The sequence below is a fragment of the Eubalaena glacialis genome, chromosome 2 (assembly GCF_028564815.1).
Source record: "Eubalaena glacialis isolate mEubGla1 chromosome 2, mEubGla1.1.hap2.+ XY, whole genome shotgun sequence".
Classification (NCBI taxonomy): Eukaryota; Metazoa; Chordata; class Mammalia; order Artiodactyla; family Balaenidae; genus Eubalaena; species Eubalaena glacialis.
Genome location: NC_083717.1, coordinates 39,444,400 through 39,470,415, shown reverse-complemented (window position 1 = coordinate 39,470,415; position 26,016 = coordinate 39,444,400). Strand labels below are relative to the sequence as shown.

The window sequence follows — 26,016 nt, the reverse complement described above, 5'->3', positions numbered from 1 at the left end:
CCCTGGGCTGAGGGTGCATGGAGCTCTAAGTGTCTCTTTCTGCAAAGCAAATATAGGGTCCTGGAATGGCAAGAAAAAATTATAAGGAGGCAGATTTTAGTTCAAGTCAAAGAACTTTCTGATTATCAGAATTATCACAGGTTTCCAAAAAGATGCCTTGTGTGGTAGTGAGCTCCCCATTACCGGAGGTGTTCCAGGAAAGGCAAAAGGACCACATGCAAATGTGGAGACAGGAGCCACCCATCAGCTAGGGGCGCGACCAGCTATCTCTACATCCGCTTGACTCCTGCCCTAATTCTGCAAGGGCCTGGGTGACGGGAGGCTGTGCCTGACCTGCTCTCTTGCCGTCGCGTGTCTTGCAGGCATCGTGTTCCATTACAGAGCCATCTCCACACGCTACACCCTGGACTTCGACAGGGCTCAGCGGGCCTGCCTGCAGAACAGCGCCATCATCGCCACGCCCGAGCAGCTGCAGGCCGCCTATGAGGACGGCTTCCACCAGTGCGACGCCGGCTGGCTGGCAGACCAGACTGTCAGGTGAGTCCCAGGCCACCATCGGAGTAGGGTGGATGATGGGCTGGAACGTTGACCAGCACTGAGCTGGTGCCAGCCTGACACAGAGCCCAACCTCAGCTGGGGCTGAAGGGATGCCTTGACCAGTTGTAGGTCACGCCCCGATGACCTGTCCCAAATCCTTGGTCTTCTGTCCTGCAGTGGAGTGAGTGACCACTAGCAACTTTGCGCTACATGAGCATTTTCTCCATGCAAATTACACATGATTATTCTTCCTACTCATTTTTCCCTTTGCCATGATTTCTTCACTTACATCTTTTTAAAACTTTGTTGTTTATATATTTTTGTAAACCACTTTACATTCAGTTTGTCTTTAATAAGGCAAGACATACGTAAATTAAGCTTCTTGGTGCATTTTTCCCTGAGCACAGCTGTTGAGGAATAGGTTGCACAGCAGGACAGTCAGAGCCCTGCCTTCAAGGGACTGCAATTGTGTGATCAAGCCTGTAAAAGCAAGATGAGACAATTCATTGGGGATGGATCAGAGCTCTAAATGCAAAAGCCAGAACCACAAAGCCACAAGAAGAAAACAAAGGGAAATACCTTTGTAATCTTGGGGTAGGCAAAAGATCTTAGGACACAAAACCCATTAGCCATTTTTTTTAAAGCAAGATAAGACAACAGCCTAGCATAGTGCAAGAGCCCACACCTCAGCCTCAGAAAGAGCTGGGCTCAAATCCCAACTCTACCGCTTGGAAGCTGTGTGACCTGCAACAAATTGCTTAACCTCTCTGGGCCCCAGTTTCTTCCAGTTTAAAATAGAGTTGTTATAGCACCTCATTTGGTTGATGTGAGACTCAAATGGTACAGAGCAGGGGTCAGCAAACTATGGCTCATGGGTCAAATCCAACCCACCCCTTGTTTCTGTAAACAAAGTTTTATGGGAACACAGCCACTCCTGTTATTTTGTCTGTGGTTGCTTCATTCGCACTACAATGGCAAGGTCACAATGAAGACCCTATGGCCTGTAAGACCTAAAATATTTACTATGTGCCCTTTTACAGAAAAGATTTGCAAGCTCCTGATAGAACATGTTTGGTACCAATAAATATTCAGTAAAGGGGTCCTCCTTTAATCACCAGTAACGGTGAAAACATATATCTTAATAAAGCTGGGGAAAAAGCTGTAGAAACAAGTAGCCCACAGATCTAGGCAGATCTCAGCAAACACATCAGTAAGTCACCGTTTCCTCCCACAAGGGAGGAGGATACAACGGCACGGGCCACTGGCCCCCTCCATCCCCTGACTGTCACATCCCTACTTTGCGTTCCCGGCAGGTACCCCATCCACACTCCAAGGGAAGGCTGCTATGGGGACAAGGATGAGTTTCCCGGCGTAAGAACCTACGGCATCCGTGATACCAATGAAACCTATGACGTGTACTGCTTCGCAGAGGAGATGGAGGGTGAGGCCACCCACCCCCCTCCCAAGAGCCGGCTCCCCAACCCCTTCATCCTGCTGACCCTCAAGATCACAGGGGCCTCCTCCTGGGCAGGGCGTTAACCCAGGACATCACACCCTCAACACCCCTTTCCTCCCGGCCCCTGCCCCTCCCCCTCCCCCACCCCCAGCCTCATCATGCCCAGCGTGGGTGGGGGAGGGAAGGGTTCAGGAAGGAAGGGTCTGGCCCCCTCACTCTCCACTTTGGAGAGGGCCTCAGTGGCCCCAGGTACCTGCAAACTGGGCCATCACTGGGCCCAAGAATATTTATAGCTGGTCTCTCACCTGCGACTGTTCCTCCCAGCCAGGACCCGCGCTGCTTGACCAGCCCATCGCTGTCCCAAGCTCCACTGCACAATTAAAGCCCAGCTCAGCCTTGTCACCCTCACAAAGGACCCCCTCCCACCCAGGCCACTCCAGGGGGAGCCTATCAGAAATGTCATTCCCAGGAGAGCTGGCCTCCCAGCCACCCTCTCTCAGCTTTTGTGCTGCCAGCTCCCAGCCCTATCCAGGCCACCCCAATGGGCTAGTTCTGGAGAGCACCAGGGGCAGCGAGAAGGAACCTATAGTCTTTCTCTGGTTTGTAAAGGGAGTTAAGTTTGGTCACAGTCAGAGCTGGGCAAGTTACCCAGGCAAGTGGATGACACCCCTTCCCCCATCAGCACTCATTCACCCATTTTGGCATTGCAAACTCTGCACCTCCACCCCTACCCTGAGATCACAGCTGCGCCCAAGCAGGAGAAGGGCTGACAACCTGGCCCACTGTGAGGCAGGGAACGTCCCCAGCTTCCTCACCACTGTGACCCCTTTCCTCATTCTCACCCCAGGGCCCAAGCCGGTAGATTAAGTAACAAATATTTGTGTTCCCACTTTGGGCTAATTAAAGACACTGATTAGGGCCAACCAGAGCTGCCACTGAGCAGGGACAACCAGAACAACCCCCGGCAGCGATGCCCACCACCCTATCCCTCCCTGCGGCACAACCTTGTTAGGTTTTCAAAAACAGTAAAAAAGAGCCCACAGGCCCCCACCATTGCCCTTATGGACACTTCGGGGCCTAGAGACCCCAATTTGGGAAACACTGCTATTAGGGCAAAGTCTGATGCCTGCTTTTCCCATCAGAATTTGGAATTGTAAAAAGGATTGCTCTAGCGACTTCCCTGGTGGTCCAGTGGTTAAGACTCTGCACTCCAATGCAGGAGCTGTGGGTTCGATCCCTGGTCAGGGAACTAGATCCCACATGCCTCAACAAAGATCCCATGTGCTACAACTAAGACCTGGCGCAGCCAAATAAATAAATTTTTTTTAAAAAATCAGTTTTAAAAAAAAAACAAACAAGGATCGTTCCAGTGGGCAATGCTTGACTCATAGGAGAGATGCCCTGGTGGCAGGAAGTTCCATAGCCAAGTGTGGGGGGAAGATGCTTTCCGGCAGGAGTTTCCTCCCGGGCCTCACATTTGCTCTGCACTTTCCTCACTTCTTTGTCTTTTTGGCAGCTTCTTTATTGGTCCCTGTTTTAGGAAACTGACATCACCCCACCCAAAAGCCCATAGGAAGTGGAGGGCAGGATCTGAAAGACAGACATGTGGGACCAGGGCTTTGAGAAGTTAGAGGCCAAACCCCGAGGAACCACATGGATCTCCCTGGGGACACGGGGCAGGCGTGGGAGGGAGCTCCTCACCCTGCTGGCTGTGTCTTTCGCAGGCGAGGTCTTTTATGCAACATCCCCGGAGAGGTTCACCTTCCAGGAGGCAGCCAATGAGTGCCGGCGTCTGGGCGCCCGGCTGGCCACCACGGGCCAGCTCTACCTGGCCTGGCAGAGTGGCATGGACATGTGCAGCGCCGGCTGGCTGGCCGACCGCAGCGTGCGCTACCCCATCTCCAAGGCCCGGCCCAACTGCGGGGGCAACCTCTTGGGCGTGAGGACTGTCTACCTGCACGCCAACCAGACGGGATACCCCGACCCCTCATCCCGCTACGACGCCATCTGCTACACAGGTGGGCTTGGGCTGGAGGCCGGAAGGGGGATCGTGCCACCGAAACTGGGGCCCAGAGGATGAGATGTTAGAGTGGGGGGCTGGTTTCTACCCCCTCCAAAGGGCCACTGGGTACCTGAACCCCTTGTCTTAGCACCCCCTATTTTCACGGGTTCCTAGGGGAGCTAAGGTAGAAGCACTGGAGGCTGCAGCGTACCCAGCCCTAAAACTAAAACTGAACTAAAACTTTTAAAAATGTTTTTATCTTATATTTTACACAGTCTAGGTTATACTTACAATTAAGTGCTAATTATTGGCGGGGAAAAAAAAAACAATGAATAATTTGGAGTTGAGTAAATTTTATGACAAAACTGGTGCTAGCACAATAGCATAGCTCATTTCATGTTTAACTTCCACAGCCTGATCTTACATGAAGAGGGTTACTTGTGCAAAAATAATTAGGATTTCCCCCAAAACTTTTCTTAACCTTTCAATATTCCTACCACCCTGTTTGAAGTTCTAGCATCCTCATGGTTGCTCTCTTTGTTAATTACTAAATGGCTTGTTTCTGCCAGACCCCCGTTTGTTCATGACTCATGGCACCTTCATCAACTTCATGAGCCCCTGCATCCTTGGGAAGATTTTTCCATTTCTCTTTGTAGCTGATTTACATTGTCCGGTTGGCTAGTTATAACATCAGATGGTCAACAGATACTCACAAGGTAGGTAAGGAGACAACTGGCTGGCATTAATCAGGAAGGGATGTTGGAACAAGATGGCTTTACAAGCAGTGAGCTGATTGGTCAGTCTTGTGCTCTGGTGACAGCATTCTCTTGCAGTCTGGAAACCGTGGGCACCCCTATAATAAATACTCAAATCGTTGAGGACCCCTGCAATGGGCCTGGCCAGGTACCAGGCACACAGTAGGTGCTTTCCTTCCTTAGCAGAGGAGGAGGCTATCCGCTACTCATCTCCCCCAAGCCAGCCCCAGGCTGAGCACTAATGCCTGTCTTTAAACCCCGGCCCCAGGTGAAGACTTTGTGGACATCCCAGAAAATTTCTTCGGGGTGGGTGGTGAGGAAGACATCACCATCCAGACGGTGACCTGGCCTGATGTGGAGCTGCCTTTGCCCCGAAACATCACCGAGGGTGAAGCCCGAGGCAGCGTGATCCTCACGGTGAAACCCGTCTTTGACATCACCCCTACCGCCCTGGAGCCCGAGGAGCCCTTCACTTTTGCCCCCGAAGTAGGGGCCACCGCCTTCTCTGAGGCCGAGAACAGGACTGAAGAGGCTACCCGGCCCTGGGCCTTTCCCGAGGAGTCCACATCTGGCCTGGGCGCTCCGACAGCCTTCACCAGCGAGGACCTCGTCGTGCAGGTGACCGCAGCCCCAGGTGCAACCGAGGTCCCTGGGCAGCCACGACTGCCAGGGGGTAAGTGCCCGCCCCTCAGGGGGCTGCATCGGGGGTAGGTGGAAAGGGCTTGGCCTGGGGGTCTTCTATACCTTTAGCTTAACCTGGGACCTGGGACAAGCCTCCCTCCTCTCAGACTTGACTCTCCTCATTTGTGAAACAAGGGGGATGGGCCAGACCAGTGATACCCACGCTCTTTCGTGTGTCTATGGCTCTTTTGCCACAAAGCATTTCCTTCCAATGAAGTCATAGGTGGTATATATCAACAGGTAGAGGTGAAGTGTGATGGAGAATGGGGGCTCTTTTTCCCAGGGGCCCTCCTAGCCCCATCAGGCACTTCCGCAGAATAGAACCTCTTGAGATTGGCTGCACTGGGTGACCCCTGGGCCTCTCACAGCACTGACCCTCCAGGACAGGGGTCAGCAAACTGGCCCATGGACCAAATCCAGCCCATCCTCTGTTTTTATATGGCCCATGAACTAAGAGTTAAGAACCTTTTTAAATACTTGAGGGGAAAAGTCAAAAGAAGAAGAATATTTTGTGACATATAATGAAAATTATATAAAATTCAAATTTTAATGTCCACAAATAAAGTTTGATTGGAACAAAACCACACCCATTTGGTAACATGTTGTCTGTGGCCATTTAGGGCTATCATGGTAGGATTAAGTAGTTGTGCAGAAACCATTTAGCCCACAAAGCCTAAAATGTGTTCTGTCTGGCCCTTTCCAGAAAACATTTGCCACCCCAGTTCTGGGATGATGGTGTTTTAGGTGCTTAATAAGTGTCTGGATGATTGGGATGTCACATCACATAAAGCCCAGCTGGTCCCCAGACTCAAGTCTGTGATCAGAAAGGACGTATTGGGGTGGCCTCCTTAAGGACCTTGGTGGTGTCCCCTCCTGGAGGAGGGGCAAATGGACACTGCCATCCACCATCACACCCACGATGCCACCAAGTGAGATTTCAGCCTGAATTGCCCAGATTAATACAGTATGTTGAGAAGGAAGAATTGTTTAGAAGTTTTGGAGTAACATCAACAATAGCTGAGTCCCAGGGTTGGCCCAGGGCTGGAGAGACCCTCACTCTCTCCACATGGCCACCACATGGGAAGGTGCCAATGAACATCTAACCCAGAACAGGACAAGAACAGGGGCAGACTCAGATTGGGGATCCACAGCTGTGACATAAACTGGCCAGTCACCCAGGGGAGTGTCAAAAGCAAATGTGTGTCCAGCTGAATGCAATGGGGGAGGCAGAGTAAGTAGAGGCTCCAGGATAAGCTACGTGGACCCCAGACCCTTTGGGAATCTGGCAAAAGCTATGAGTTCACTCCCCAGAAATACACCCGGTGCACCCACACAAACTCTTGCAGCCACTTTCAGGAGGACCACCCACCCCCTGAACCCTGGAACCTGGGCCAAGTGGAAGAAATGCAGTGGTTGATTTCTTCCTTATCCTTCTCTATATTTTCCAAATGCTCTGTAATCATTGTTTATTCTTTCCATAATAAGAGAAAATGCATTTGTTTTAAAGAGTAACGGGAAAAATGAGCAGCCTAGGAGTGGGGAACCCAGAAAGGAGGGTTGGGAAGACTTACGGCAGAAGAGTCCTAGAAGGCTCTCTCAAGGAGGTGGCTTTCAGGAGTGGTTTGAACGAGCAGAGAGGACTAGCTTGACTAGGAATCAGATCGGGAGTAGGAAAGGAAGAAGGGGATGAAGGGAGGTCATTCCTCAAGGAGCCAGGGCTCCCTCCACACCTGCAGAGCCTTAAGAACCAGGCACCATGGTCACTGGCATTGTGGCACCTGGTCCATGCCTTGAGCCTGACCTGTCTCTCCTTCTCTCCCTCTCCTCCCCACCCAGGAGTTGTGTTCCACTACCGCCCGGGCTCCTCCCGCTACTCACTGACCTTTGAGGAGGCCCAGCAGGCCTGCCTGAGCACCGGGGCCGTCATCGCCTCACCCAAACAGCTCCAGGCCGCCTATGAAGCAGGCTACGAGCAGTGTGACGCCGGCTGGCTGCAGGACCAGACCGTCAGGTGACAGACTAGCTGGGCTCCCCTCTTAACCCAAACCCAACCATGAGAGGTCAGGCTTGGGGAGCCAGAGCGGGCACCCACCACACTGCATGCCCATTAATTAGTGGTTTCTGGCTAAGCCCTTAATTTCTCCCTCAGAATCAAGGCATATTCTGAGACAGTGGGGATGGGCCTCAGGTGACATTAACTCCTTGGCCATTTCACCTGAAGAGACATAGAGAGAGCTCCTTGTCAAACCCCGCAGTCCTCCCCAGCTTGGCCCTTCCATGCTGTGGGCTTTCTTCTGAAGCCAGGAATCCCCCAGGGGCCCCCAGACCCTTCCCCCAGCCACACAGGGAATGTGCTGCATGAGAGGTTCCTTCCTGGTTTGAATCCCACTGGACAGCAGAAGACACACCCTGCCCAAGTCCCCAAGTGACCTGCCGGCCACACTCTGAGGCCCTGCATCCCCAGCCCCCAGAACAGGCCTTCATCCGCCCCTCCCATCCTCCTCTGCAGATACCCCATTGTGAGCCCACGGACCCCGTGTGTGGGTGACAAGGACAGCAGCCCGGGGGTCCGGACCTATGGCGTGCGACCACCATCAGAAACCTACGATGTCTACTGCTACGTGGACAGACTCGATGGTACAGACCACATTCTCACATTTCGGTCTCTAGACAGGCAGGGGGCTGACGGGGTGACACAGAGAAGAGGGAATTACCATCCACCTAATCCCATTCCCACCTGGGCGGGGAGCAGGGGGAGGATCCTGTTTAAGAAAGAAGGGCTTCCCAGCCGGTCTCTCAGGTCAGGCCCCTCCTCTCCCTCCCAGATGGTTCATGTGGATTCCCCAGCATTGCAGGGGAGCATTGGTTTCTTGAAAAAGCAATAAGTTCTATGGATAAATGAATTAATTTACTTATACCAAAAAGTTTTTTTTTTTTTAATTTATGGCTGTGTTGGGTCTTCGTTTCTGTGTGAGGGCTCTCTCTAGTTGTGGCAAGCGGGGGCCACTCTTCATCGAGGTGCACAGGCCTCTCACTGTCGCGGCCTCTCCTGTTGCGGAGCACAGGCTCCAGACGCGCAGGCTCAGTCGTTGTGGCTCACGGGCCCAGTTGCTCCGCGGCACGTGGGATCCTCCCAGATCAGGGCTCGAACCCGTGTCCCCTGCATTGGCAGGCGGATTCTCAACCACTGCGCCACCAGGGAAACCCCAAAAAGTATTATATATACCTTCTGCCTCATGGAGAATCCCAATGCCCATGAACAAATCAAAGGCTCTGAGAAGTCCTGCAGTAAAAAAAAATCTCTTTAACTCTGCTTAACCAAGCATCGCCCAAGCTTAGTTAAACACAGACCCTTTGTTTGGTCTTATTTCATTTCTTTTCATTTCAATTAAAATCACCAAATTACCGTTCCAGTGAACCCAATTTTGGAAATGCTCGTATTCAGGAAAGGTCTCAACATTGCCACTCACTTGTTTTGGGAACTGGTCAAGTTACTTAACCTCTCTAGGCCTCAGTTTCCTCATCTATAAAATGTGGCTGATTTATGCTTATGCCAGAGACTTTTTTGAGTATTAAATAAGACGTGCATGAAAAGTACCTGGTATAAGCAGGTTTTCAGTAAATGTGAACTTCCTTCCCCCAAATCAGACAGAGACCCGGGTATTGTTCTGGGTATTGGGACCCCAACCCCCAACAGTGGCTACAGGCCCCGCCTCCTGCCCTCGATGAGCTCACAGGGTGGGGATGACAGTGGGGCGGGTGGGTTGGCAGGTCCACAGCATTCAGTGCTCAGTGATTAAGTGCTGTGGTTTAGGGGAGCACGGGGTGCCCAAGGGAGTTCTTCTCTTAGCCAGAGGAGGGGGTGCCTAAGTGTGACTGGAGAATCCAGAAAGGAGGGGAGGAGGGGAGGTTCCTTCCATGGAGAGACACCAACTCATCTTAGTTCAGCTGCCCTGCCCCTGGGTGAGCAGAGGCTGCTCTGGCCATGAGGGTGGAGGGTCACACCTGCCATCTGCCTCTGCCCCCAGGGGAGGTGTTCTTCGCCACACGTCTGGAGCAGTTCACCTTCCAGGAAGCACAGGAGTTCTGTGAATCCCAAAACGCCACACTGGCCACCACGGGCCAGCTCTATGCTGCCTGGAGCCAGGGCCTGGACAAGTGCTACGCTGGCTGGCTATCTGACGGCAGCCTCCGCTACCCCATCGTCACCCCAAGGCCTGCCTGCGGCGGGGACAAGCCAGGTGTGAGAACCGTCTATCTCTACCCCAACCAGACAGGCCTCCTGGACCCGCTGTCACAACACCACGCCTTCTGCTTCCGAGGTATGTGCCTTCACCTCTCCTCCGGCACCCCTTCTGTCTGGGGTGGTGACTCCCCTGGCTCACCCCTCCTGACCTCCATCAATCCATCACAGCAAAGAGGAAAAAGTCAGTTTTTCGGGGCAGGGGCAGCTCTGGAGCTAGCATGACCTTAGGCTTTGACCCCAAGGCAAGCACATCCTTCTAAAATGCTCCCAGAGACACATAGAGAGAAATGAGTAAGAACTTGGGCTCTAAGATCAGGCAGACCTGAATTTTAATCATGGCTCTGCTGCTTAGTAGCTATGTGACCTTGTGCAAGTCACTTAACCTCTCTGTTCCTCTGCTTCATCTATAAAATAGTGATACAATAGTTCCTACCTCAAAGAGTTGCTGGAAGGATTAACAAGGGTAGTGCACACAGAATGCTTGGCATAGTGCCTAGGACATAGTAAATGCTCAATAAATGTTACCTTTATTATTATAAATAAAAAACACATATATATACATATACTGTTTTAATTTGTACACCTTTGTCAAATTTTCACCTTCTAAATATTTCTGTGATGAGTTTAGTCAAATTATTATTCTTCACCAAGCACCAAAAATTCACATTTTAAATTGACCCGTGCTGGGTACTTGATGCCATGTTACCAGAGTTCTGAGAGTGACGTCATCAAACAACTCAGTGGGCATGGCCAGGGCATGGCCAAGGCCTTGCTGGGTTCTGATTGGATGAGTTCTCACAGGGTCCATGGGTCTAGATGCACTGCCTAGAATGTAGATTGTAGTAATGGCTTTTGCCATATTTTACATATTATACATCAAAACTCAGTATATTTGTAACTGCCTGTGAATCTGTAATTATTTCAAAATAAAGTTAATTTTAAAAAAACCCTGAGTGCCCCAAAGTTTCCCAGACTTTCAGGTCCCCTTTTAAAACCTAATTCAAAGAAAGTTCAGTCCCACTCTGCCAGCCTAAGAAAGCCAATCCCCTCCCAGAGGATTTGATGAGGCTCTTACCCCAGTACCCTTCTCCCTGCTCTGGGAATTAGAAGCCAAGCCAGTTAGCCTCCCAGTAAATTCCTCCCATGCATCTCCACCATCCATTCCCAACCCTCTGTAAACTCAGCCTCTTATATAACTGCCAAGAAGTTTGGCTTCCTTCCCAATCGAGCCCACTAAACCAGAACAATTACCCCCAGTCAATGAATCCTGCCTTCAGCCATCAGTGCCAGGATGGCTTCATGCATTTTAAATAGCACTCTCCTGATTTTGATCCAGACACACTTGGAATATAATTTCTGTCCCCAAGAAAGGCAGCGTCATTGCAGTACTTGAGAGCAGAGAGTCTGGCACCAGATACTTGGGTCCAAAGACTAGATCTATCACTTAGAAGCCACTGACACTGGACAAGTCACTTAACTCCGTGCCTTAGTTTCCCTATCTGTAAATGAGATAATAGTATCTGTTTCACATGGCCATTGTGGGATAAAATGATTTTATATACATAACACCTTTAAACAACACCTGGCAGGTATAATAGATTCTGCAGAAGAGGTGCCCCAGACCACCCTGAAATAAAGTGCCGATGGTGTGTACATATCGATACAGCTGATGCAAACGGCTCTTATTAATTGAGGACAAGAGCCATCCTACTGGACTGGGCGGGGCGGTGGGAGGCCGAGGACCAGTAAGGTTTGTGCACAGGCCTGGCCCACCTCAGAATCCCGTAGTTCCCCTCAAGAAGGGCCAGACTGGATCAGGTCACTGGTAAGAAGGAACCCTCACCACCCACATGCCCTTTAGGCGTCTCGGCGGCGCCCTCTCCAGGAGAAGAGGAGGGTAGCGCACCCACAGAGCTCCCTGAGGTGGAAGACTGGATCATTGCTGAAGTGGGGCCCAGCGTGGCTGCTGTCCCTGTTGGGGAGGAGACGACTGCAATCCCAGACTTCACCACTGAGCCAGAAAACCAGACGGAATGGGAGCCCGCCTACACGCCAGCGGGCACTTCCCCACTGCCAGGTCTGTGTGGCTTGGGCTCCGGGGCACATCCCGATGCATCACATGCCTGGCAGCCTAGGGTGTGCCCTGGGTGGGGGGAGGGCAGGGTTGTCTCTCCCTGGGACTTGTGCTCTGTTTCCCCAGCCCTTACACTAGCTAAGTGTGCCGCTGTGGGCAACTTCGGGAGAGAAAGGGCAGCTTTGTTCATAAAACACACCTCTTTCCCTCTCTCTGTCTCTGTCTTTCTCTCTCTCTCTCTGTCTCTCTCTCTCTCTCTCTGCACTGTCTTCCAGCTACACACCCCAAATGCCCAGCACTGTATCAGTCAGAAGGGTCTCACTCTGTGCTCCTGCATTTACATGCCTACTCTCTAACCTCTTAAGAACCCTCTTGCCGGAGGAGCTCCAGTAGAGGGGAAAGGGCCTGGGAGGGGGTGGTTGTGGGCAGTCTGACTGTGACCTGTCTCCTTGCCCTGCTTCTCCTTCCGTGTCCCTCTTCTGGGCCAGGCGTCCCCAGTCAGAACTTGCTGAGCAACATCTGTTATGATTAAATCAGATGGGACTTGATGGGATGAAATCTGAAGACCCCAAACCCTATTGGAAAAAGCGTTTTGTAGCCATAAGGTTTGGGAAATCCTGGCTTACAGGAAGATACAGATTTCCCCCACTGCAGACCTTATCAGAGCCTTGGATATGCTAATATGCACTGTAAGGCAGAGGGGGGCAATGTATTCAGTGTGTGCCAAATGAATCTGATCACAGGGTCTTTTTTTTTTTTCACGGAGCATTTTCTTTTTTAAAATATTTATTTATTTATTTATTTATTTTGGCTGCGTTGGGTCTTCGTTGCTGCACATGGGTTTTCTCTAGTTGTGGCGAGCAGGGGCTGCTCTTCGTTGCAGTGTGTGGGCTTCTCAGGGCTTCTCATTGCGGTGGCTTCTCTTGTTGCGGAGCACGGGCTCTAGGTGCACGGGCTTCAGTAGTTGTGGCTCGTGGGCTCTAGAGCGCAGGCTCAGTTGTTGTGGAGCATGGGCCTAGTTGCTCCGCAGCATGTGGGATCTTCCCAGACCAGGGCTCGAACCCATGTCCCCTACATTGGCAGGTAGATTCTTAACCACTGTGCCACCAGGGAATCCCCTTCACGGAGCATTTTTAACATGGCCCCCTTTGGGTAAGGCTGAATTAGAGCAATGCAAGTAACCTGTGTGCACCTTTTAGAGTCAGTTCGCCCAGGCGTACATGCATTTGAAGAAAGGAATATATCAAAGCTTCCCAATAATTTATCCAGTCATTCAGTGCACAGTTCCCAAGCAATCTGGCCACACCAAGTGCTCCTCTGGGTGCTGGAAATGCAAAACCAGAAGGTAAAGGTGCGTCAGTGGAGCAGGTGGGATTCTAACCCCGAGACCTCACCCAGCAGCCACACCTGCTTGAGGCCCTTTCCTTGACCTTCACCAGGACAAGAATAACCAAGTCCTCTTTGGCATGAGTATGTGGCTTGGCACAGGACTCGGGCAGCCACTATCGGGAGTTATCCATGGGAGGGGACTCCAGTGGCTCCATAGAAATGTTTTCCAATGTTTCTTCAGTTCCCCACCACCTCGCTGATTTGAGCCTTATTGGGGAACCATCTCTACTGCTATTAACTCTGTATCTTTTTCTTTAAATTGACTTCCTTTTGAAAAGAAACGTAGATGTATTTCAAAGAGAAACGTTATATCATATCTGTAAGTGGCTATTTTCTGATATGTGGTGTGTATATATAAATTGGGTTGGCCAAAAAGTTCATTCGGAGTTTTCCATAGCCTCTTACGGAAAAACCCAAATGAACTTTTGGCCAACCCAATACACGTATGTGTGTGTGTGTGTATATATCCATCTAAAATCGTCTTGCATGTCACCACTGCTATATCGAACTCCCCACCCCCCTCCAGGATTCTTCTTTAAGTGAGAGTAGGCTGTAAACCTGCCCACTGGGACCCAGTACCCTCTGTGCTCATGTTCTCTGCCTGGGAAGTTAGCCCAAAAATACATGCAAGGTATAATCCCAGCTAGTTATTTTTAAATGCCAAAGGAAACAAGACAGAAAGAAAATAATGTAACCATGATTATTTAGGATGGTGGGGTTTTCTTTTCTTTTTCTTTTCTTTTTTTTCTATACTTTCCAAATCCTCTGTAACAGGGCTCTCAGAATTGAAAAAGTTGATGTATTTTTGCAAACATCACCTGGCCCTCTCAGCCTCAGAGGGATGGGTTCCGATGAACAATTTCCACTTTCAAGGAGTATCAGCATGGTAGGGAGAGCTTATTAAAACACATAGTGCCATGTCCCGCCCCAGAATTCCTAAGTCAGTGGAGCTGGGGTAGGATCTGAGAATTCGCTTTTCTGTCAAGCTCCCAGGTGATGCTGGTGCTGATGGTCCAGAGACCACACTTTAAAAATCATGGTTTTAGATAAATGAGGTAATAATGTGGAAGTACTTGAAAGGTGACCTTGGCTCTCTTCAGTGGCAGCCAGTCCCCCACATTCTGTGACTAGTGTGAATGGCGCCCCCTAGGGTCTCACAAAGCATAGCCTGAGGGTGGCGGGGAGTTTCCTGGTCCCCTTCCTTCCCAAGAGGCTGTGCGAGGTTCCATCAGCAAATGCCTGGACACATCTCTGAGTTCTTGAGAGAAAAGTTTTACTGTGGAAGGAATGGAGTTCAGCTTCTCTGCATGAGCTTAAAATGGGGCAGAGTTACTAAATCCACACCTCATCTTTCTTCTTCCTTTCCTCCAGAGATCCCTCCTACGTGGCTTCCCACTAGCGCAGCAACAGAGGAGAGCACAGAAGGCCCTTCTACAACGGAAGTGCCCTCAGCCTCGGAGGAGCCATTGCCCTCAGAAAAGCCGTTGCCCTCAGAAGAACCATTCCCCTCAGAGGAATCATCCACACTTACAGCTCCAGTGCCCAGCAGGACTGAGCTGCCAGGCTCTGGGGAGATATCTGGGGTGCCTGAAGTCAGTGGTGACTTCACAGGCAGTGGAGAAATTTCAGGACACCTGGACTCCAGTGGGCAGCCCTCCGGGGAAATTGCAAGTGGACTGCCCTCTGAAGACCTTGACTTCAGTGGGCTCACCTCTACAGTGGGCTCAGGCCTGCCTGTGGAAAGTGGACTGGCTTCAGGAGATGAAGATAGAATTACGTGGACCAGCACTCCTGAAGTTGACAGGTTGCCCTCTGGAGGTGAGGTCCCAGAGGGCTCTGTCTCTGGAATAGGGGACCTCAGTGGACTGCCTTCTGGAGAAGGTCCAGAAGTCTCTGCCTCTGGAGTAGGGGACCTCAGTGGACTTCCTTCTGGAAGAGAGGACCTAGAGACCTCTGTCTCTGGAGTAGAGGACCTCAGTGGGCTTCCTTCTGGAGGAGAGGACCTCAGTGGACTTCCTTCTGGAAGAGAGGACCTAGAGACCTCTGTCTCTGGAATAGAGGATCTCAGCGGACTTCCTTCTGGAGAAGGTCCAGAAGCCTCTGCCTCTGGAGTAGGGGACATCAGTGGACTTCCTTCTGGAGGAGAGGGTCTAGAGACCTCTGTCTCTGGAGTAGAGGACCTCAGTGGACTTCCTTCTGTAGGTGAGGATCATCTAGAGACCTCTGCTTCTGGAGTAGGGGACCTTAGTGGACTTCCTTCTGGAAGGGAAAGTCTGGAGATCTCTGCTTCTGGAGCTGAGGATCTTAGTGGGTTGACTTCTGGAAAAGAAGACTTGATTGGGTCAGCTTCTGGAGTCTTGGACCTTGGCAGAATACCTTCTGGAACTCTAGGAAGTGGGCAAGCTCCAGAAGCAAGTGGCCTTCCCTCTGGATTTAGTGGTGAGTATTCTGGGGTGGACCTTGGAAGTGGCCCATCTTCTGGCCTTCCTGACTTCAGTGGACTTCCATCTGGGTTCCCAACTGTCTCCCTAGTGGATACTACATTGGTGGAAGTGGTCACAGCCACCACTGCAGGTGAACTAGAAGGAAGGGGAACCATTGGCATCAGTGGTGCTGGAGAAACATCTGGGCTGCCCTTCAGTGAGTTGGACATTAGTGGAGGAGCAAGCGGACTCTCTTCAGGAGCTGAACTCAGTGGCCAGGCATCTGGGTCTCCTGACATCAGTGGGGAAACATCTGGACTCTTTGGTGTCAGTGGACAGCCATCAGGGTTTCCTGACATTAGTGGGGGAACATCTGGACTTTTTGAGGTCAGTGGGCAGCCATCAGGGTTTTCTGGGGAAACATCTGGTGTGACTGAGCTTAGTGGACTGTCCTCCGGACAACCAGAAATCAGTGAAGAAGCTTCTGGAGTTCTTTCTGGCATTGGTCCACCATTTGGCATAACCGACCTGAGTGGAGAAACATCCGGGATCCCTGATCTCAGTGGGCAGCCATCGGGGTTACCAGGGTTCAGTGGGACAACATCCGGAATCCCTGACCTGGTTTCCAGTGCCGTGAGTGGTAGTGGTGAATCTTCTGGCATTACATTCGTGGACACCAGTTTGGTTGAAGTGACCCCAACTACATTTAAAGAAGAAGAAGGTTTAGGGTCCGTGGAACTCAGTGGTCTCCCTTCAGGAGAGGCAGATCTCTCAGGCACATCTGGGATAGTGGATGTCAGTGGACTATCTTCTGGAGTAATTGACTCCAGTGGGTTTACACCCCAGCCTCCAGAATTCAGTGGCCTGCCAAGCAGAGTAGCTGAGGTCAGTGGAGAGTCCTCTGGAGCTGAGAGTGGGAGCAGCCTGCCCTCCGGAGAATATGACGGCCGTGGACTTCCATCTGGTTTCTCCACTGTCTCTCTTGTAGACAGAACTTTGGTGGAATCTGTAACCCAGGCTCCAACAGCCCAAGAAGCAGGAGAAGGGCCTTCGGGCATTTTGGAACTTAGTGGTGCCCCTTCTGGAGCACCAGACATGTCTGGAGACCATTCAGGACTTTTGGACCAAAGTGGACTTCAGTCTGGACTGGTAGAGCCCAGTGGAGAGCCATCCAGTACTCCATATTTTAGCGGGGACTTTTCTGGCACCACTGATGTAAGCGGAGAATCCTCTGCACCCACGAGCACCAGTGGGGAGGCCTCAGGACTTCCAGAAGTTACTTTAATCACTTCTGAGTTTGTGGAGGGTGTTACTGAAGCAACTGTTTCCCAGGAACTGGGCCAAAGACCCCCTGTAACGTACACCCCCCAGCGTTTTGAGTCCAGTGGAGAAGCCTCTGCATCTGGGGATGCACCAAGGTTCCCCGGGTCTGGGGTGGAAGCATCATCAGTCCCAGAATCTAGCAGTGAGACGTCTGCCTATCCTGAGGCTGAGGTGGGAGCATCTGCTGCCCCCGAGGCCAGCGGAGGCACTTCCAGGTCCCCTGATCTGAGTGAAACCACCTCCACCTTCCATGAAGCTGATCTGGAGGGAGCCTCAGGCCTGGGAGTGAGAGGTAGCACCTCAGCCTTTCAGGAAGGCCCCAGGGAGGGCTCGGCTGCCCTGGAAGTGAGTGGAGAGTCAACCACCACCTATGATGTGGGCACAGAGGCATCAGGTTCACCTTCAGCTACTCCCGTGGCTTCTGGAGACAGGACTGAAATCAGCAGAGACCTGTCTGGTCACAGCTCGGGGTTGGATGTTGTCATCAGCACCACCATCCCGGAATCCAAGTGGACTCAGCAGACCCAGAGCCCTGCAGAGGCGCATCCAGAAATCGAGTCCTCAAGCCCCGTGCACTCAGGAGAAGAGACCCAAACAGCTGAAATACCCACCTCCCCAACTGATGCTTCCATCCCAACCTCTCCAGGAGGGACAGATGAATCAGAGGCAACCATGGCAGGTATTGTTGGGATTATTTTCCTTTAAATGGGTTTGGGTAGTTCAGACTGTAGCCATGTAGATTCAAGTTCTGAGCACAGATGAGCTGTGCAGCCTCAAGCAAGTTTCTTAACCTCTCTGAGCGTCATCTGTAGAACGGGAATAGTACCAAGGAAGATTAAGCAAGATATAAATATGTAGAGAACAAGCGTCATACTTTGCACACAGTGCACACTTGTAGATGCGTGATTACTGTTACAGTGGAGTTACATGACACAAACATTTATATGTGAATTCAACTGTCTGTACTTGGCATGAGAAGCACTATTTAGATAGTGCTGGAAATTCTGCTCATGCCCCTTTCCCATGGAGTGAGTGTGAGATGAGAGAATGAATCTGCTGATGACATTTATGCCCCAGTATTTGCTTTGTGCAGGGTGAAAACCTGCACAGTTCAAGGAACTATGAAGCGTCATTTTGGCTGTGTCCTGCCTTTAGACCCTGCCTCCCCACCCTCACCCTGTGCAGGTGAATCCTCTGTACTGTAGTGATGGCCTCACCTTGACACAAACCTGGCGCTGGGCACCAGAGGCTGATGATTTTCCTTTGCTTTTTGTGTGGGATCCCTTGCCTCCCCTTGTGTACTGAGAGACCTTCCCCAGTCAGAGAGCCCCCAACCGCTCCCAGATGCTGGGGCTCAGGAGGGACAGAGACCTCAGAAACGTGTTGACCCAGAACCAGCCTTGTGGGCTTCTGGGGCCTCAGGCCCCACCCTCGAGGTCGTAGAGGCTGCGCTGTACCCCAGGCAGCTACATTCTTGATGCTCAGCCTCTCCCCGGGGGTTGCAGACCCCACCACCTGTGCCAAGGAGCCCTGCGGTGCTGGGACCTGCCAGGAGACGGAGGGACACGTCATATGCCTGTGCCCCCCCGGCCACACTGGCAAGCACTGCGACATAGGTAAGACCCTCATAGGCCATGGGGGGTGCAGGCAGAGGGGTTGGGAGGAGGCAACCAAAGTCAGTTGGGGCTCAGACTTGTCACACTGGGAAGGAGAGTACACGGTGACGTGTTGGGTAGCAGGCACAGGGTAAACACAGCACGTCTTTCTAGAGCGTCCGGTCTACATGGCGGTTTAGGAGAAAAAAGTCAAGTAATTAAACTGAGAAGTAGTTCTTTTTTTTTTTGTCAAGCCAATGATTGTTTTATGAGTAGAATGCAAAACGTGCTGGAATTTTGAAGATAAAACTTGAGACTTCAAAGAAATGTTGAGCTAGGGCGTGTGTTGAGGAGACCCCGTCACGCCCCGCAGTTCCCTGGAGGGAATCTCCATGGGGACTGTCTTGCATCATACAGAGTGGGGCCCTCCAGGAAAGCCCCTATGGTCCCCTCCATGCTTGCGTCTGGGTGGGGTTTGGGTCCCCTTCTTGCCCTGAAGGAGATGACACAGACAGAGCTTGTCACTCGCAGCTCCAGGATTCATGGCTGCAGGTCAGCTGTGACCCAGCAGTGCCCCACCCCTGGGCACCCACCACCCTGGGGCCCCTGTTTGCCCAAGCAGCTTGTGGGATGAGTGAGGAGCCTGGGGGATCCTCTGATTGGAGGTGGCCCTGAAAACAAGATGATTAGAATCTACCTGTCGCTCCCTGAACACCTTGAGGCCTGTGACCATGAGGACATCTCAGCTCATTAACATCACCACCCTTGAGAAAAGAAACGCCCAGTCCCCTCCACGCTCAGATTCTTGGGTTAGCTCTCTGCGCTGCTCCCAGGCCCTTAGCCCCGCCCTGTGTGAAGTTAGTCATCAGAGACCCAAGGCCTTCCCTAAAAGGGCTTCATACGTAGGACACATGCAAAATACCTTTACATCATACACAAAGAAGCATTCTGTGTTTATAGACATTAATATATATGCAAAATAACACCTCATAATACATTATATACTCATAATATAAAGACGCTGTATCCTTGGCACTTAGACAGGAAATACATATGTTTATATAAACAGGCACTAGGGTGAATACCTATTCACTCTCTTCCGATTTGGGGTCAGCCTCTGCCCATGTGTGGGGGGCCGTGACTGAGAACACTATGGTTCTCCGTGGCCAGAGGAGGTGGGCTCTCCTAGGAAGGTCCTGGCCTTTCTACCAAGGGGACAGTGTTTCCACTGAGCCATAGTGACCCCAGGGGCTATAGACATACCCCTCTGTCGTCCACCCCCAAGGGGAAGGCAGAGCACTGCCTCTGTCCTGGGAGAGCCCGCCCCTGATGAAAACCTGGGGAGAGTTTGTGCGCTTTCCAGCACACAAAGTCTTCAGTCGGCAGTGGGAGTGGCTCTGTCCCGTGAGCAGTGCCCCTTGGGGGCATTGTGCCGGGTGTGCAGACACGTCCGCCCTTGGGTCTGGGTGTGCAGGTGGAGAGCAGCAGGGGTCCCATCTTGGATGAAGTGTTGTGGAGCTCAGCTCTGTCAGTCAGCTCAGCCTGGGTCAGCGAGGAACAGACTCAGAGCCTGACAGGACTTCCGGGGTGGGGACAGCCGCCAGGACCAGAACCCCCTTGCCCTCTTTTGGTATCTTCTGACACCTCTCTCCATTCTTAGCAACTGCTTCCCCAACCTGATGCTTGAAGCAAAAATGTGACACTAGTATCAGAAATCACACAGCAAGCCTCATGTCCTGGCACCTCTGAAATTAGAAGTAGGTGACAATGGCCCTTAACTAATCTGCTATAAGGACAACTTTTCTCTAATGGCGTATATTTCCAAAGGACTTTCTTTCCCACAGTTTCTTCCTAGGCAGCTCTGAGAGCTTGGTAATCATCCCCATTTGAAACTGCAGCACAGAGAGGTTAAGTGATTTGCCTAACTTCACTGAGCAAGTCCAATCAAGAACTGAGGTGTTCGCTGTTTAACACACTCGGTTAAATAAGAAGCCTTCTCTTGAACATAACAACCGGTTGTCGGTCTTAAAGAGCTAGAAGCCAGACTTCAGGGAAACCAGAATGAAGAACAGCTGTAGAATTAGAGTTGGTCCAACTAGACACTCACAGACAAGCCCTCACTACCTCATTTGTAAATAGGGTCAAAGGTAGTGGTTCTCAGCTTTAAAAAAATTCTGATGCCTGGGTCCCACCCCGGCAGATTCTGATTGGAATGGTCCTGTGGCCTTGGCACTGGGGTTTTTTAAACTCCCAAGTGACTCCAGTGTGCAGGCAGAGCTGAGAAACACTGCTATGAGGATTAAGATCGTCTGTGTACATCTGACCAGTTCCCCTTCCCCATCTCTTAAGCCACTGATTACAAAAAGCTTTGTCATCTCTAAAGGGCAAGTGGTAGGAGTCATCCACATGCAAAATCTGGGGTCTCATTGCCCATGACTCTACCCCTGGGGTCCCAAGTCGCTCCTGTTCAATTCAAGCTCAAGATTTGGTGCTTCCAAAAGGACTGCAGAAGGTGTCCAGTATCCACAGATCACCCACCTGTCATCTGGCTCTAGAACTGGGAACCACAGGTTGTTAAAAGACCATATAGATCAGTGCCATCTTGTTTAGTCAGCGTTCCATAAATAAGTTCTTGATAAATTATTAATCTCTACTCTTTACATCAAAATAAATATGTTTAATGAATACTTAGATTCTTTAGCAATTAAAAGCAGGACTGGGGACTTCCCTGGCGGTCCAGTGGTTAAGACTCTGCGCTTCCCACTGCAGGGGGTCAGGGAACTAAGATTCCGCATGCCTAGCAACGTGGCCAAAAAAAAAAAAGCAGGACTATCCTATTCGGATCCACTTAAAAAGCAGAAGCATCTTCGCCACCCCCATTGCTAATACAGTATTTCCTGTGGGGATTAGATTTCTGATTCTGAGGTTTCAATCCTGGCTGCTCTTTAGAATCACCTGGGACGTTTTTAAAAAACACTATACCTGGGCCCCGCCCTGAGCTATTCTGATTCACTTGGTCTGGGGTGGGGGGGGGGGGACTCTGGTGGTGTTGGTAATTTTTTTTAATCTAAAGATTATACCACAGTGATTCTAATGGGCAGCTAAATTTGAGAAATCAGATCTCACGTCCAATTTCCCAGCAATCACTAGCATTGCCTGGATTTCTCTAAACTCCTTGGTTAGAAGGGCATGAACTTAAAATTTAATCAGCCTCTTTTCTGTTTAACTGACATCTTTTACTTTGTGGACTTGGGGTTCTGATCTATGACCTGACCCTGTCTCTCCCCCTAGTGGGTGATGTTTGAATTCCAGTGACACCTTATCCCTGGGAGGTGGGGGGAAGTGCTTTCCAAGCAAGTGAAAATACAGGGTTACAAGTGAAAATACAAATTACACCTTCTTGACTTGACTTAACCAAGAAGTCCATGGGCAGATTTTAACAGGCAACTAATTGAATTTAGCAGGATATTAAAGTTACATTCAAGATCAAACTTTAAAAATATAAACAACTTGATAGTATAAATAACTATAACATACTTTTAATCTAATCATGTTTGTTTTTAAAGCAAATTGGAACTGATAAATATGCTCTTGTAATCCTTCTGTCGATTGTGATACACCAGAAAGTGAGTGTACGTATTCAATTCTGTTCATCCTGATTGATCCTAGGTCTTTGCAGGGTGCAGAGCATCTATTGAGCTAAGAAATTGTCTCTGTGCTTCTTGAGGAGATTTTCCCCCTATCCTTGTCCAGGATAGTCATGTCCAGGGTCACCACATACAGCTGCACAGGTTGTACACTGAACAACTTGAGGGGTACCATTCATACCATGCTATTTACGACTGGCAACCCCTTTGGTTGGGTATCACTTGAGTAAAAGCGCCTGCTGTCACTTCATTCAACCTTTTCTATGAACAAAATAAGCTCTAACTTGGAAATCCTGGGCTATGACCCAGGCAACAGCTGGACAAGACCCCTTCAGGGTGGAGACCTGTGGTCTCCAATTCAGACGCCAAAGTGATTATTTGCAAGTATCTTTATTTCCCTCACCTTTACCAGGGTTCTCAGTTATTTTCTCCCTTAAGTTAGAGATATCACTAGAGGGCCTTGTTCAGGAACAAACCATCCCTTTTGGTTAGAGTAGAGAGAAGAGGACTCAAAGTCCCTGCTTAGTGATGACCGGTGAGCCCTTGGCTGGGGCAGCAGAAATGGTAATGAGATGCTGAGATCCAGGACTCCAGTGTCTCTCTCTCTCTCCATGTGGAACAGAGGCCCAGCTTTCATCCTCATGGTCTAATTCGCTCCTCCATCTTCTCCAATCTGTCTCCCCCACTTACCAGCACGGGCAGGTCACTTCATTTGTTTTCTTATCTGTAAAATGGCCCAGCGACGTCCATGCCATAGGGCCGCTGGGAGGATAAGTGTGTGTGAGACATGGTGTCTGGCTCAGAGAAGATTTTTGGGAGATATTGGCTCCCTCTCTTTCCTCTCTTCTTTCACACAGTCTGCCCGTTGCCCAAAGCCCTTCCCGTCCTCCGTCTGCTGTCACCTTGTCTGGGGTACCCAAAGTACAGCAGGGCCCAGCCCAACCCTTCTCATGGTTCCAGAAGACAAGCAATGTTCTAATTGCCTTCACAGAAAGAGGTGGGCAAATCAGGGCCAGAGTGGCTCTTCCAGCCAGTGGAAGGGGAGAGGACGCACCACAAGCCTGAGAAGGCCCCACACAGGATGCTCAGCCCTCTCCCTACTGCTGAAGGCCTCTCTAAGCTGCCCCAGTGCCACTCACAGGCTCTCTGGTCTACAGGATTATGGTCCTTCCTTTCCTCCTCATCTGTGAATCCAGGGCCCTGCATAAAACAGCTTCTGAGCCTGGGAACCTGGTTCCTTGAGTTTCAGTCCCTGCAGCCTTCTCAGATCCTGTGCCCTGGCCAAACACCAAAGGAAAACTGTCCCGGACCTCATGCTGCCTTGCGGGGGCAAGTGATGTGAAATAAGCTTCTGGGACCACCGGAAGCTACCTGGCCTGACCTCCCTCGGGGCCTCCGCCCTCCCGCCCTCTCCCACATGGGTTGGCCAGAGGCCCCAGGGTTGATGTCTGGCTCTTCTCCCCACGGGCCACTCCTGTCCCCTGCTCTGTACAACTGCTTTAGCGCCTACATTTGCTTAATACTCCCTTGCCCAGTGCTTCCCATCTTCCATAATGACGCTAATGGACGAAAGACAACAGTAGCTTTTCTGAAGCAGGAGAACCTCCCCCAGCTTCCGCCCACCGGCCTGACCTATTGCTGCTACTGCTGCTGCTGGGAATCCTGGTGCATGCTGGGAATCCAAGTGCATGCTGGGATTTCAGTCCGTTCCTCCATGCATTTTGGTTTTGCTTGGAACAGTTTCAAACTTGGAACTGTTGGTTTCTAGCCCATGGTGTACACTCCCTGAAATAAAGTCAAGAACTTCGTGGGAAGAGAGACATACCTGAGGACTTGAGATTTTCAGGCCTCCCATTGCACAAACCCAGCTCTGGTCTAGATAACATCGGCTATGCACTAGTGAAAAGGATCCAGAAGAAAGTGCTTTTATCTTCTTATCAGAGGATTGACTTTAAGATCTAGTCTGTTCTTATGAGAGGTAAGAACTAAGTCCTGGAACATATTTAGGGAGCTGCCTACGTGGAGACCACCCACAGACACGCCAGGTCCTGAAGGTTGTATGAACATAGCTGTACATATCATGCTGCCCCCATAAGCCAGTGGAACCCTTTCATTCCAGAATTTTATTAATCCCCTGGGAAGAGGAGCTTCACAATACCTTTTATCATGTTCCCAGAGGAAGTAACCCAGCCGGTGTTTTTGGAGAACGAATACAAAGAGAGTAGACGGATCCTCTAGGTCTCTGGCTTCTCTGAAAGTGCAGAAAGACCAGGTTAGGAGTTTCAGTTCTCACCTTGGCTAATGGATGAAAATTTGAGGCAAAGGCCAATGACTTACCAATGTAAGTCCCACAAAGAAGTTGGATCACAAACAACATCCTGGACCAGAAGAACAGAAGGAAAGAAGAGTCTTCTGGGGAACAGAGGCTGATGGGGACCTGCCAGTATCCCAGGCTGGTGCTGATGGGTGGCCACTTACTAAACGCCTCGCTGGCTTCAAACACTGGTCTCCCACTGGCCAGGATGCAGCCCTTCTAGAAATCATGACTCATTGGAGATGTCCATGTTCTGAGGCCTTAAACTGGAAGGAGGTTACATGGGGAAATATTAGGCTGGGTTTCTGTCCCTTCCCCCAAGATAACAATGTTGGCTTCATCTTTATAAGATACTCTAGAATCTTATTTATTGAAGACAAAGAAGGTGTCTGCAACCAAAAAAAAAAAAAAAAAAATCTAACAAGTCTCATGCGGATATCCCACACTGCCGTTTTCTCATGATCCTATACTCTGTGAACCACTTCTAGCTTCTTTGTTCTAGTACTGCACGACCTTGTCCTCTTTCCTTGGTTCATAACTACAGAAGAAGCTAGGAAAAGAAAGAGGTCGAACCAAGCTTCAAGAACTGGAATTCCAGTGTCCTTGCTCACCGCCATGTTTGAGAGCCAATTCAGACCTCAAGACCTCTTGAAATATTCACAAGAGAAGACGTCCTGGAGGAACTCCAAGCTCACTCTCACAGTAGGCATTTGCCCTCAGAAGCAGCAGATCCCTTCCCCCACTGGGAAACCTGGCTCCAATGCTCCAAGCTTGCCCATCCAGAATCACGCACATCCAAGAAAACCCTTGTTGGATCTTTGGCTCAGCACTCCAAGATGGCGGCAGCAGCAGCAGCAGCAACAGTTCTTAGGAAATCCAGGGCTCTGGAGAACAGCAGGGCTGGCCACCCATAAAGAAGCTGCAATGCAATTGTGAAGCTGGAGTTGCCGGCAGGAGTCCTAATGGTGGCCCTTGGTTTCTTGCAGACATTGACGAGTGCCTCTCAAGCCCTTGTCTGAATGGAGCCACCTGCGTGGACGCCATCGACTCTTTCACATGCTTATGCCTTCCCAGCTACCAAGGGGACCTGTGTGAGATCGGTACGACCGTCTCGGCTTCAGCTAATGTTACTAACTGCTGCACCCCCTCTTCCTCCCTCATCCTTCCCTGCTAACCACAGGTTCTAGGCCCTGTGGGGCCCCCAAGATCCATCCAGACAGCCACTTCAGGGGCCACAAGTGAGAAGTCTGCCCCACTCATTCTCACTCCTTCTCTTGCTGTTCCCTGCAGAAGCCCTCCTCTGGGGCACTGGCTGATCTGACTGCAGAAGAGACATGCAGGCCGGGCCAGCCTGCACTTTGGAAGGTGGGGCTCTGGGGGAACTTTCAAACACTAACCTGCTCCAGGGCGTCCAGATGCCACCAGCAAAGTTGGTGCATGCATCAGACTAAGAAGACAGAGCCAATTCCATGCATTTGTCTTGAAGGACACTATGGGTGGGAGTCATTGGTTCTTGCTCCGGATGAGAACCCCGGATCTTCCCAGCATGGCCATGGGCACGTGTCTGCCTGCCG

General features: G+C 50.8%; 1 protein-coding gene across 3 annotated transcripts in view; it reads left to right on the top strand.

The window, feature by feature from the left end:
- The window catches only part of ACAN (aggrecan), a 63,453-nt gene that overhangs the window by 30,435 nt on the left and 7,002 nt on the right, over positions 1–26,016 (top strand). For 2 of the 3 annotated variants that reach the window (XM_061179960.1, XM_061179962.1), the window contains 10 exons: positions 363–537; positions 1,851–1,978; positions 3,718–4,011; positions 5,019–5,423; positions 7,268–7,442; positions 7,941–8,068; positions 9,460–9,753; positions 11,539–11,754; positions 14,512–17,565; positions 25,429–25,542. In XM_061179960.1, the coding sequence (XP_061035943.1) occupies positions 363–537; positions 1,851–1,978; positions 3,718–4,011; positions 5,019–5,423; positions 7,268–7,442; positions 7,941–8,068; positions 9,460–9,753; positions 11,539–11,754; positions 14,512–17,565; positions 25,429–25,542 (4,983 nt within the window). The remainder of the gene's footprint in view (positions 1–362; positions 538–1,850; positions 1,979–3,717; positions 4,012–5,018; positions 5,424–7,267; positions 7,443–7,940; positions 8,069–9,459; positions 9,754–11,538; positions 11,755–14,511; positions 17,566–25,428; positions 25,543–26,016) is intronic. The other variant, XM_061179961.1, reaches the window with a different exon arrangement.